Below are 14,357 nucleotides of genomic sequence, written 5' to 3' on the forward strand. Positions count from 1 at the left end.
CTCAAATCGTCACTTGAGTTTGAGGAGGAATGTTAGAGTATAATTATGATCAATAAGATCAAATAGCATTATTTAACATATCTGAATATTTATTATAGGATATTATGTCTTTATTATTTCGATTCTCTTAACATCTATAAATTTTCTTTTATATTGTATCATTCTACACAACTTGACAATTTTTTTTTTTAAATGACCTATATTATTGGATACAGGCATTATTTGTTCGCGGGGAATATCACTTGCCAATAGTTTTAATGGAAGAAAATATGAAATTGATTAGTGATGTTTCAAATCTATTCTATTATATAAAAATTGGATTTTTATATAATTAGGATCAATTAGCATTATTCAGCATATCTAAATATTTATTATAGAATATTACGTCTTTATTATTTCGATTCTCTTATCACCTATAAATACTCTTCTATATTGTATTATTCTATAGAACTTGAATGCTCACAAACATTTTTTCTATTGCTCCATCTCTCCTTTCTAACATGGTTGGTATCAAAGCTATGGTATCCTCCTTGAGGAGGATAAGTTGATTTTCTTCTTGTGAAATCACCGCACCTTTCAAACTTTTCTTACATGCCTTTTTTTTTCTCTTCTTTTGTCAATGTTTTGATACTTTTCTAACTTCACCGATTAGCCTATCCACTACTTACTTATTCTCATGGAGAAACCATATATTTTTCGTTTCTTCCGATAGTTTGTTATCACTTCGCACTTTGTCACTTTTCAACAGTTTTCGGTAAGTTTGCCATCTTTTCAGTATTTTTCGGCAGTTGGCCACTCTTGCGGCAGTTCCATCTATGTTCTCTTCCGACAATTTCGTCTACGTTTTCTTATGGTAATTCCGTCTGCGCTTCTTTCTGACAGTTCCGTTTGTGCTTCCTTTTCGGTAGTTCTGTGTGCGCTTCCTTTCGACAGTTCTGTCTATGCTTTCTTTAGCAGTTCCGTCTGCACCCGTTCTATCAATTTATGCATTTTTTTATTTAGTTGTTTCAAATAAGTTTCAAACCCAAGTTGTCATTTGAGTTTGAGGAGGAATGTTAGAGTATAACTAGGATCAATTAGATCAATTAGCGTTATTTAACATATCTGAATATTTATTATACGATATTACGTCTTTATTATTTCGATTCTCTTAGTACCTATAAATCCCCTTTTATATTGTATCATTCTACACAAGTTGAATACACAAAGCCTTTTCTCTAGTGCTCTCTCTCTTATCTTTTCTAATAATAATAAATACAATTTAATTATTTAGAAGTTCATTGTTTTATAGTCTGCTATATATATATATATATATAAACATGACAGAATAAAATTGTAAAAATAATCTTTTTATCACTTTGGATATTTTAACTCTTTTTTTCTCTTTATGTGTAATTTTATTTTGTGTTAACTTTGTTTATTTAATGATAAAATATACTCATGTTAATTCTATCATATAATAGTTTGTTTTTCTCCTATGTATTTTGATTGTATAGTTATTATTGATCTTGCTTCTTGAATTGTTCTTTATTTTTTTATGACTTAATAATTTAAATAGAAAAGCAAAGAAAAGAAAAAAATGATGGCCAAAGGCAGAGGCTAAAAGTCTAAAATAGCAACATCATTTCTCAGCATTATTATTATTAATACGAAAAACTTTATTATTTCTTTTCTAACATGCTTTAATATATGCTTCATTTCTTTATCTTTATTATTATAAATGCTTTTATTATTTTCTTAGCTTCTCTAATATAAATCTCCTTATAATAATTCTTTGATAGAATATTTTTTTGTCTAATAGATTTTTTTCCTATTTTTTGTAAAAAATAATTTATATTAGGAAAAAAGAAGATACAAATTAAATTTTAAAATTAAAATTTAAATAAAATATGCAAAGGGTAACTATTGAATTCATTTGGTAGATTTAAACTCTTTGTATTATCGTCATTGAAAATTTCAAATACTATTATAAAATTATAAACATTTTTTATCTTATTATTCTTAAATTATACATTATACCGTGTATTTGAAGAGTTTCATCTTTTTTAAAATAAGTGTGACATTATATTCTTATTTTGGATACAAAAGGATAATGAAGTTAAAGTAAGTAACAAAATTGATTATATAGTTTTTAAAATTTCTAACACAATTGAAAAATTTTTAGTTTTAAAATAAATTTTTACTCTACTTTTTATCTTTTATTTAATTTTTTTTATTTTTCTTGATTTTTTTAATTAATTATGATTGTAATAATTTATCACAAATTTATATTTTGTAGAGAAAATTTATCAATTATAAAATACAGAAGACTTAACCAAAAAATTTAAAAAATATTGATTAATCACAAAATAAAAAAGTATGAATTGTGCTTTAATTATGTTATAAAATACAAATTGGAGCTATTTAAAATTAGTTTTTTACCATTAATATTAACTTAAATTATAATAAGGTAAAAACTAAAAATTGTATATAATAATTTAATTTAATTATTTATACTACTAAAATTATTCTTTATTATATCCCATTTATTTTTATTCATTGGTGATCTTTAATTGTCTATTTTAAATAAAAATTTGAATGAATTGAATTGATTTTTTTTAAATTAGTAATATAATTATTGTGATATTTGCTTTACTTAATTCGGTTGGCCTTATTCTCTTGATTCTGCAACCAAATATCCATCCAATGTTATTCAGTGGCAATTGACAAAATCAAAATGTGTGTCTGCATTTTGTTATATCGGTACATTATCGTCACATTTCTAATCTTAGCTTTAGGAAGTTATTGTTCCTGGAAGAAGTACAGTTTAATTTAGTTAGAAGTTCATTATTTTATAGTCTTCTATAAAATAATCTTTTTATCACTTTGGATATTTTAACTCTTTTTTATTTTTTTCTCTTTACATGTAATTTTGTTGTGCATTAACTTTGTTTATTTAATGAAAAATATACTCAAGTTATTTCTATTAATGTATTAATATAATTTTAATATTTATATGTCACTAATAATAATAATATATAATATGTCTAATTGTAAAAATCTCCTATTTTTTTATACAATTAGATTAGACATATTTATATTTAATTTATTTGATTACTTAATTAGAATTAATTATATTAAAAGATTAGATTAAAATTATGATAGACTTATAATTATATTGTTATTAATTAATTATATTAAAAGATTAAGATTATGATAGATTATCATCATTTTATTACTTTTTTATTTTTATATTAATTCAAATATTTAGTTTCTTTTTATTATTATTTTTATTCTCCTTATTCTATGTGTTTATTCTCATAAATCTTGCTAAATTAAATAAGATATTGTATATCTTTTTTTTATTCTTCTTTTATATACACATAAAATTTATTAAATTCTTTCTCTTCTATTTAATAATTTTGTTTCTCTTCTATTTATATTTTTTTCTTTAATATTTTATTAGTTTTTATTTTTCTAAATTTTACTTTAATTTATGTATTTGTTCTTATTACACCTAATATTTTTTTATGTGTAATATACATTCTTATATATATTATAGAAATATAATTTAATTCCATTAACTTGCTAAATTTTTTTGAAAAATCTAAAACTAAAGCGCAAAAATATATTTATAGATATTTTACTTTTTTAACTAAAAAATATAATATTTTTTGTTATATTTGTTGAAATTCTAAGTTAAATATGAATACTTATTTTTGAAATAGAATAAATATATTTCAAATTTTTTACATCTAAAAATAATATTCTATCAATGTTAGAATTATTTAGATAGATAAGTAATAATGAATATAGAATTATTTAGGATGGATAGAATTAAGTACATCTTTTTATGAAAATATGAATTTAAAAATATTATATTCAATTATTAATAGTCAACTTCTTATTGAACCATTGTATGTTCAAAATATTTTTGACAAAATAAAATAATTTTAAGTATATAATTTTTTGTAAAAAATTAATTAATTCAAGATATTTATTGTCGTTGATTAAAAAAGTTAATTGAAATGATAATTTAATATTTTTATACTCTTAAAATATTATTTATTTATTGCATTTTTTATCATCTAATGATCATATTAATATAATTTAATTCAATAAAATTATTTATCATTTTGATTGAATAAAAATTCTATTTTATCTGAAAATTTTAGGATTTTTCAACCTCAAAATTATCAATATTAAATCATTAAAAAATATAACTGAGAGCATGGAAGCGTCCCTTCATTCAAGAGCATGATTGAGATCAAAGAGCTTGGCTCTTGTGGTTCTTTGATTTTCGTCAACCAAAATCTTCTGTATTCCTGATAGAGCTGAATCACAACTCCACTGTGAAAAAAGAGCTGCAGAGATGAGTTTGATGTGTTGGAGACCAAAATTCTGAAGTCATTATTTATATTTGAGTGTGACACTCATTAAACCCTAAACCTCAAATAAAATAGTATCTATAGTTCTAATCTCATTTATTCAGATCAAAAGTAATAATGACTTATTTAATTCAACATTTATGACAATAAATGAGATCAACATTATATAAGTCATTTAATGTGAAATTACTTAATTTGCGATTATAATTAATATATGTATTGCTCATAATATATTAAGAAATAATAATTTTCTAACAATCTTTCACTTGGACTATACATATATATTTTTCTGAGATAATCACATCTTTTAAATTTTATGCACACATCTGAATATTTTCCTAATTACTTTAATAATCTGGTCTGTCTCATATATTAGTTATGAAAATTTTTCTGATTATTTTAATAATCTGTTCATTTAAAAATAAACGAATTTTTTGTCGGTAATTATTTTTTATGAAAAAATACTAATTTTTCCGACAGAATTATCGATAGGTTCTTTTTATCGTCTGTAATTCATGCTAATTCATTTTTCTTTGTTTTTGACGAAAGTTTTCTCGCAAAATCTATCTGTATTTTCATAGGATAAAATCTGTCAGAAATATTCGTCTGTAATAAGTAATTTTCTAGTAGTGTATTAATATCCATTGCTTTTCGAACCTGTATATTCTTTATCATTGTTCTTTACTTCTCTTTCTTTTTGAGTTAATTATGTCGCAATCATTATATAATTTCGGTTTATTTCTGAGTTAATTGTGTCGTAATCAATTATGTAATTTCAGTTCATTTCTGAGTTAATTGTATCGTAATCATTATATAATTTTGGTTCATTTTTTAGGAAATTAAGGTGCATTTGGACTTGTTGTCCTGCACAATTCAAAAGTCTTTCTCTTCACTTTCTATTGCAATAACAGCAGCAATAAAAAAATGATGATGAGAAAAAAATACACAAAGAAAAAGAAGGAGAAAGAGAAGGAAAAGGAGAGGGAACGCAAAGAAAAAGAAGACGACCACGACGACGATAATGTGAAGGTAAAATGACTTGATTGTAAGAATAATATGTGGGCATGTAATCACATTTTTTTTAATATGAGTAATTTTTTGTTGATGTTGAATTTTTTTGTTGAACTTGGATAACAATATTATCTTTATAGTATACAAATGGGGAGCTCATATGCTGACGTGGCGCTCATATGTTGAGTCTGGGAGTTTATTTGCTTAGGTGTCGTTACTAGAAATTTTTAGATTTATATTTATAAATTATAAATTATTATTTGTTTAAGTTGTTATTTTCAAATTTTAAATTATTTGTTGGGGTTGTTATATTTAGGTTGTTATTTTTTAAATTTTAAATTATTATTGTTGATTCTTTTTAGCACTATTTTTTTAAATTTTTGTAGATTTTTTTCAAAAATTGCAGTTACATACATAAATTTAATTCAAATTTAAATTAAAGTCAACCAAATTTAAAAATTTTTAGCTATGAGTCAACTATAAAAGTATAAGTTATGAGATATGTGCAGTACCACAATTCAAAGTACATCAAATCCTTTCTTTACATACATTCAAAATCTAAAATTTCTCTCATAAAAGTATAAGTTATGAGATATGTGTAGAGTTATTATTTTTCTTTAGGTTCTTTTTTATCTTTATGTTTGGAATTTAGAATTTTTTTTTAAATATAAATTGAAGTTATTTGGTTATTGCTTGTGGTTTTATTTTAATTTTAATTCTATTTACATCGTTGATATTCTGTTAATTTCTAATTTAGTATTTAATGCCATAACATTATAAATTTCTCATATGAAATATTGTTGATGTAATTAAGTTAGTTATTGATTTTTAATGTGTATTTATTTAAAAAAATCTAATTATAATTTTTAATTAAAGTATTATGTTTAAAATTTTAAATTTAAATTCAAATAAACTTTTTTTTAATTTTAATAAGCAATTGAGTTTGAGAATATTTTTTAAAATTTTATATAACTTATAAGCAACTATACTAATTAAAGTCAACCAAATTTAAAAAATGTTAGTTATGAATCAACTATAAAAGTATAAGTTATGAGAGATGTAAAGTACCACGATTTAAAGTACATCAATCCCTTTCTTTACATATATCTAAAATCTCTCTACTTATTCTAATGGCTGAAATTTACAAAATTACAGACATCAGTCCTACAATCGACAATTTATGTGTACGTATAGAGTGATACGGCTATGGACACTACCAAATTACAGAAATTCTCCATTGCCATACGAAAATTACCAGCGTACTGATATGTACAGACTTTCAGAATCGTCAAGTATCCCACAATATGGATTTAAGTTTGTGAGTTTTGACACTCTCGATACTCTTGGGTATGATTGCACGTATTTAGTTAGTAAGTTTATTATTTTAGAAAAGTATAATTTATTTATAAATTTTTATTGATAATTTCGGTTGTATTTTTTTTAACAAATTTGACAATAATTTTTTTATTTTAAATCATTTCAGATGTTGTTGGATATCTTACTGGAATTGGGAGTAAAAAGACTCTTAAAAAGGATGACAAATTTATCAAGTACATTATTATTGAATTAAAGATTGATGATGGATTAATTTATTTTATTATAAATATTTTTATTAATATTATTAATAAGTAACAAATGTATCTTAACTAACATTAAGCTTCGTTATTATTTTTTGGATTCAAAGGCATCGTTTTTAAACGTCTACGTATTTAAATTTTTTGAAAAAATCACTTCGGATTAATTTTGAAAAAAAAAGTATTCAAATTAAAAAAAATTAATAAAAGCATTCTTTTCGTGGTTTGTTTCTTACAAATTTAAAATAATTAATTATTTGATATTATTTTATTGGTAATTAAGTTTTGAGTTATAATTATATTTTGTTTATTTTGTTATAAAAAGATATATTTAACATTAAACATTCTATTTGATATAGAAAAATAATGGAGTGTGTACTTTTTGGTAACTATGCACTGTGAATTAAATGCTTTTTTGAAATCCGGCAATAAAGATGGAACTGTTGTCGTCTTACAATTTGTTAAAGTGAAGTTATATAACGGTAATATTTATTCATAATTTATTAACAATATATTTTTATATGTGAGGTGACAATTATACACACGAGGTAAATGAGGTCCACAATTTACTTATTTTTTATGTGAATTTTTACTCATTTTGTATTAAATTAAATTTTTCAGAAAAGATTATTTTACAAAATTTCATGTAAGGCACAAAGATGATCTTCAATCTTGAAGATGCAAATATCATCCAATTTAAAAATAGGTGGGTATATTTTTTTTTTAAATTCTTTAGTTTCATAATATGTGTGTGTTATCTAACATAATTTTTTTTTTTGCTTTATTTATCTAGCTTTGTAAGATTTGAAGAACCTAAGGGTAACATCGGTGGAATTCCAAATGAGGCTGCATTCTTAAAAATTTATCAAGGCAAAATCATTGAGCAGTTAAAAGAATTAGATACGGTAATTTTCTTTTTTGAAAAAAAGTTGAGAAAAAAATAATTGAAATTCGTTGTACATAAATTATTTTTATTTATTCATCTTATTTATTTAGGTATATCTTTAAAGATTTAAAAATTCACTAAATTCAGGAAATTTAAATTATTAAGTTTTTTTTAGAATGTTGTTTATGTTGTCTTGGCTACTATAAATCATATTATGGATACTTTAGACTGGTGGTACGGTCAATGCGAATGCAACAGGTCTACATATGTTTTTACAAAAATTTTCAAATGTTCAAGTTGTGGCCGTCTCCTTTTATCCAAGGTTATTTATTTTTTTAAATTAAAGTCTATGCACATTGGATCAGATATTGAATAACTCTATATTTAACTTTTTTTTATGTTATTTTCTTTTTTTAAGCAGGTACCGAATAAAGCTTGGTGTCATTGATGATTCTGACTGTACATATTTTGTAATCTTTGACAAGGAGGCAAAACAAATTTTGGGAAAGAGCTGTGTAGAGATACTTGATCCACTCCTATTGGTAAGATCTAACCAATATTTATTTCTAAAAATATTAGTGAAGATGTTTTTAATGGTAACTGTTATATTATTTATTATTAATATATTATGTAATACCCTGCAGAAAAGAGATCTATCGAATACACATGATACACATACACTCTTACTCAATTTAATTGATAATATAAGACCTTTCTCCTTATCATTGAAGTTTAAATATATGATAATCCACATTTTTCAACTTCTTATAAAGTAAAGAAGATGACTGATAATGTGGACCTCATAAATAAATTCAAAGAAGCTCACCCTATTCAAATTGTGAGTATAATTATAAGTGTACTTTCTATTAAAAATCAGTTTATTTTTTGCTTTTTTGGTCATTAGTAGTATCTAATTTATAAATAATAATTAATAATTAATTATAATTTTAGGATGTTGACTACACCGATAGTTTGCTTCCAATTTCAAAGGCATCCTCAATCATTGAAGGGGAGAAAGTAGAAGGTGCTAAGGTATTTGTTCAAAAAATAAATTTTTTATTTGTTTGTTCTCTCAAAATTATATCTTAATTTTATTCAAAAAATATTAGTGAAATAAAATCAAAGGTTAGAAAGAAGTCTTTAATTTAACATGGTATTTTGTACAGAATTTGTTGCTTGAATTCTCCAATGAAGTTGCGGCCAATGATGAATCCGAATTGTTAGAAAATGCTATTACACCAACTAAGCGACTATCCTCGGAGTCGGAAGATTCGAAGGTGGAAGGAGATACCTCAACTTGCAAGAAGATCAAGATTGAGAATGAAACTTGAGAATTTGGATGCACATGTTTTGGAATCCCTTTTAGAGCCTATCTAATAGAATAATGCCAAGCATATGTTTGTTTTGGTGAAAATATTGTCTTTTCTTGAGTTATTTTTTTTTGTTCTTTTCGATTTTTATGTTTGGAATTTAGAATATTTTTAAATATAAATTAAAGTTATTTGGTTATTACTTGTGGTTTTATTTTTAATTTGATTCTCACCGTTGATATTCTGATAATTTCTAATTTAATATTTAATGTCATAAAATTATAAATTTCTTCTTTTAATTATTATTGATACAATTAAGTTAGTTATTAATTTTTAATGTGTACTTATTTTAAAAATAAATCTAATTATATTTTTTAATTAAAGTACTATGTTTAGAATTTTAAATTTAAATTCAAATATACTTTTTTTTTTAATTTTTAAGTAAGCAATTGAGTTTGAGAATATTTTTTAAAAATTTATATAATTTATAAGTTACTATGTTAATTACAAAGGATTATAATAAAGTAAATAGAATTATCAGTCTTATTAAGATGTGAAGTTATTTATACTATTTAAAAAAAATTAATTTGACATTCTTCTATACTTAATTCTATTTCTAATGTTGTTCCGACAAAATTGACTTAATTTAGTATTTTAAAAAAATTTAAATATTTTTTTTACATTTACGTAATTTATAAAGTTATTAATTTTTAGATTATAGTTAATTTTATTTATTTTTATCAGCAAATAATAAAGTTAATACTATTTATGATGAAATTAAAAAAAATTATTTTCAAATTAACAAATTTTTATTTTTCTAATGGACAAAAAACGTTTGAATAGAAAATTTTATTTAAAAATTTTAAATTTGCACTAGATAATTAAGAAATTTTATTTAAAAATTTGAAATTTAAAATTCTAATACTAATTTGTAATTAAGTGACTTCTTAACCATTTTGATTTTTAAATTTAAATATTTTTATTTGTCACATTTATAAATTTTTTCTATTTAGTTCGTTTACATTGTTATTTTTTTGTCTTATCTTAACACAACAATAGAAGTACTTTCATCTTTTTCTCTCTTTTTACTTATGTTGTCTCAACATAAATGAGACATAAACATAAATACACAAAAGTACATAGACATAAATTTTTATTAGCCTTTTGATATAAAATTTAATATAAAATTGATATACTATTATTACAGTTATATATGTTCTTATTTTTCCATGTCTCTCTTCTTATGGTTCAAGAATATTATAGACTTCAAACTCTTCTATTTGTATTTTATTTTGAATAAACATAAAACAATATATTCAGTACATTTATTATATAATGACGATAATAATATTATACTAAATTTGAAAAATTTATGAATATAAAATATTATTTTTAATTTAACATATCAAATTTAAATATAAGTCCGTGTGCATCGCACGGATTTAACACTAGTTTGGATACGTAGCAAATATATATTTTTTTAATTAGACATTTCATTTCTTCCTAAACTCAACATAGTGCATGACCTACCATTTATTACTTCAATTTTTAACCCCTAAGCTTTTATGAGTAATGAAGTGATAAGAACAAACTCTACTCGTTCTGTTAGCAATAAAAACACACACCTTAAATATGCTGAAATTATGTAGTTACTGTTTTGACTTTTTCATGTGTTTGTTATAATTTGTTAGAAATAATACTAAATTAGCTGGACATGTATATGGAAAACTTGGAAATGAGGTGAAAAACCGGAAAATATGAAGAAAATTAAATGAATATATAGGACAAAAGTACTTTGGTTCATGAGTGAAACATTAAAGATCCGTATTGTATGAGGGTTTAATTCATAATTATTACTTGGTCAAGTTAGTTGTACTTCGTATCAGAACCCAACTATTCTATACGTGTTTGAGTCTCAGTCTCCTATACGGCTATACCTAATTAGTCTTCAAAATCGTTGACTAACGTACCCTATTTTCACTAGGGTTTTAATTAACTAATTACCTTCGATTTTTTTTTTAACAATGCGCTTGGAAAAATATATTTAAACTAGCTTTTCTAATTATTAATGAAAAAATCTTTTCTTATTAATATTCAGTATTTAGTCATCATCTTTGTAAAAACTGTTTATGACCAAAATTATACCTATATTTCAATGGTTACTTCATAGTTGAGTTTGAGATGTCCAATGATTAAGAACTGAACTATAATCAAGAACCATAAACCAGGAGAAAAATAAAATCAGTGACAAAAAACTTTAATAATGGGGCAAAAAAATTGTGTATGTATACTAATCAGTATTACATAATTAAGGGGGCTTAATATACAACTAGACTACGATAAAATACCCCATTGTAAGTTTATCGTTATCGGAAGACTTGTATCTTTCATGAAATCTTATTAATTGAACTTCTAATGAGATTTTATAAATCATGCTTAAATTTAGTAATTTCGTAATATATTAAATTATCTAATAATTATCTATTCATCTAATTAGTAAAAGAGTGGTATGCACTAAAAATAGAAAAGGAATAAGAAAAAGAGATTGAAAAGGAGGAAAAGATAGTTATAAAAAGTGAAAAGCTAAGAGAAGTGTCGAGTCTCAAGTCTGAATTACCCTGTTTTGTTGCCGAGTCCAAATGCATCATTTACTATGACTTCACTCTCTCTCTTCTTATATTCTTCCATTTCCCATTGAACTTCAATTCATGGCTGTGGACTCTCCATTGATTCAGATCCATTCACCGCAACCACCTTATGGATAACACCACTCTCACCACCACCACCACCGCCACCGCCACCAATTCACTTAAGCCCTTCCAAGTCAACCTCACCTGCTCCCTCCACCACCATGACAAGAGACCTCTCATTGATGAACACGACTTCTTCTCTGCCTCTGCCTCTGCCTCTGCCTCTGCCCCTCCTCCTCATCACCACCACCACAACACCATGAATTCTGATATCTTGGATTCCAAAGTAAACGTAAGTATCATGCATACCAATACCGTGTCTTTACTTCTGAATTACGCATCCCAACCTTCTCAATTTTCATTCATTCTTTCAGACTGGTCTGAATCTTCTTACTACCAACACGAGCAGCGATCAATCCGTTGTTGACGATGACATCTCACCGAATTCACACCAGAAAAGACCCGTCCCTGATCAGACGGTTGTTATTCTGGCGGAGCTGGAGCGAACGAAGGCGGAGAATCAACGGTTGAGAGAGAGGCTTGATCGTGTAACCGCGGAATACAAGGCCCTGCAGATGCAAGTGGTGGCTTTGATGCAACAACACAAGCCAGAGGAGGAGGAGGAGAAGAAGCAAGACGCAGCGCCAAGACAGTTCATGGATCTTGGATTGGCCACTAACGGTGCTGAGACGGGGGAGGAGGCTTCGCTTTCTTCGTCGGAGAGGTCGAAGTCTCCAGAGAGGAAGAATGGAAGCAGTGATGATCACGAAAAGAATAGCAGAGAGGATAGTCCCTTGGCTCCAAGAAATGTTGATCAAGCTGAAGCCACTATGAGAAAAGCTAGAGTCTCTGTTAGAGCTAGATCAGAGGCTCCAATGGTATGTCAAATTAGTTATGTTATTGCAAAAAAGGGTCGTGTGTTAAAAACATAATGAAACATGTATCTCAAATTATGTGTCAGATGACGGATGGATGCCAATGGAGGAAATATGGGCAGAAGATGGCAAAAGGAAACCCATGTCCAAGAGCATACTACAGATGCACCATGGCTGCAGGTTGCCCTGTTAGAAAACAGGTACTTTTAATCATTCTTTTCAAATTCTATTACAAAAATTAATTACAATGAAATATTTGATTGGATGGGATATGATCTGTACAGGTACAAAGGTGTGCTGAGGACAGAACAATACTAGTAACAACATATGAAGGGAATCACAACCACCCTCTGCCACCAGCAGCAATGGCAATGGCACAAACAACATCTTCAGCAGCAAGAATGCTTCTCTCGGGATCAATGTCAAGCAGTGATGGCCTTATGAATGCTAACTTTCTAACAAGGACACTCCTTCCTTGCTCCTCAAGCATGGCCACAATCTCAGCCTCAGCACCATTCCCAACTGTCACTTTGGATCTCACTCACTCCCCTAACCCTTTGCAATTCCCAAACCACCAAAACCACTTCCAATTACCATTCCCTCACTCACCCCCTTCTTCATTGCTGCCTCACATCTTTGGCCACGCTCTTTATAACCACTCTAAGTTCTCAGGCCTTCAACTCTCTCAGGATGCTGATCCTTCTTCTCAGCCTCCCCCGCCGCCTCCGCAGCTCGCCGATTCAGTTAGTGCTGCCACTGCTGCCATTGCAGCTGATCCTAACTTCACTGCTGCTTTGGCAGCTGCTATTACTTCCATTATTGGAGGTGCACAACACCAAAACAATAATGGCAACACCAACAATAGCACTGTTGTTAATAATGGCAACAACACTAGTACTCCCAACAACAATACCAATGGAAGCAATAATAATATCAACAGTTCCAATTTCTCATCAGAGAACTAGTTAATCACACTTTCAACTTTTTTTTTTAATTTTGATTTTATTTATTTCTCCTTATATTTGGGAACACATATATTGAGTTTTGGTTGTTACTTTTTTTTTGTTAAGTTCGGTTGAGGGGTATATTATTGTTAGAGAAATAGTTTATATCCTTTTATTATGTCTTACTATAAGCTCAAAATTTGTATTTAAAAAAACAAAAATGTCATAAAGGATGAGAAAAAGAAAAATAAAATTGTAATAGAGTAATATTGTTTTGTCTTTGTGTTTGTTTGTTTGTGATTTTGTAAGGTAAATGTTGAGTATGCAAAGAGAGAGAGGGAATTGTAGATACGTGTACCAAATGGCAAAAGAAAAGAAAAGAAAGGGAAATTGAGGATTCAAGAAAATGGTGTTAGAGTGGTTGAAATACAGTACGAGACATTTTGAGACGCGTTAGTTGATGGGCTATTCATATGAAAATATCTATATTATGAAGATAAGAATTAAAAATAATTTCATAATTTAATATATTTAATTAAATTATTTAATATATTTATATTTTAACTATTATTTTTATATGAATTTTTTTTTTATGTGAGTAGCATAGAAATTATTGTGCTGTATTGTGTGACAAAAAGGATGAGTAGTGAAAAGGGACATGTTCAAGTTGTTTTTGGCCATTCATGGACCCATCACTTGG

General features: G+C 26.2%; 1 protein-coding gene across 1 annotated transcript; it reads left to right on the plus strand.

Annotated features, from left to right (window-relative positions):
• The first annotated feature begins 11,740 nt into the window (after positions 1-11,740).
• Positions 11,741-14,003, plus strand: LOC107462088 (probable WRKY transcription factor 31). Its single transcript, XM_016080654.3, has 4 exons — positions 11,741-12,130; positions 12,213-12,716; positions 12,800-12,913; positions 12,998-14,003. The coding sequence occupies exons 1-4, from the start codon at positions 11,906-11,908 to the stop codon at positions 13,676-13,678; spliced, it is 1,524 nt and encodes a 507-aa protein (XP_015936140.1). The 5' UTR covers positions 11,741-11,905; the 3' UTR covers positions 13,679-14,003.
• The last annotated feature ends 354 nt before the right edge of the window (positions 14,004-14,357 follow it).

The sequence above is a fragment of the Arachis duranensis genome, unplaced genomic scaffold, assembly GCF_000817695.3.
Source record: "Arachis duranensis cultivar V14167 unplaced genomic scaffold, aradu.V14167.gnm2.J7QH unplaced_Scaffold_232525, whole genome shotgun sequence".
In the NCBI taxonomy this organism is placed as follows: domain Eukaryota; kingdom Viridiplantae; phylum Streptophyta; class Magnoliopsida; order Fabales; family Fabaceae; genus Arachis; species Arachis duranensis.

Excerpts from the sequence above, each read along its gene's own strand:
- LOC107462088 (XM_016080654.3), top strand. The coding sequence starts at position 11,906 with ATGGATAACACCACTCTCACCACCACCACCACCGCCACCGCCACCAAT. Across the intron at positions 12,131-12,212 it reads TCTTGGATTCCAAAGTAAAC|ACTGGTCTGAATCTTCTTAC; the intron begins GTAAGTATCATG and ends TCATTCTTTCAG. Across the intron at positions 12,717-12,799 it reads CTAGATCAGAGGCTCCAATG|ATGACGGATGGATGCCAATG; the intron begins GTATGTCAAATT and ends ATTATGTGTCAG.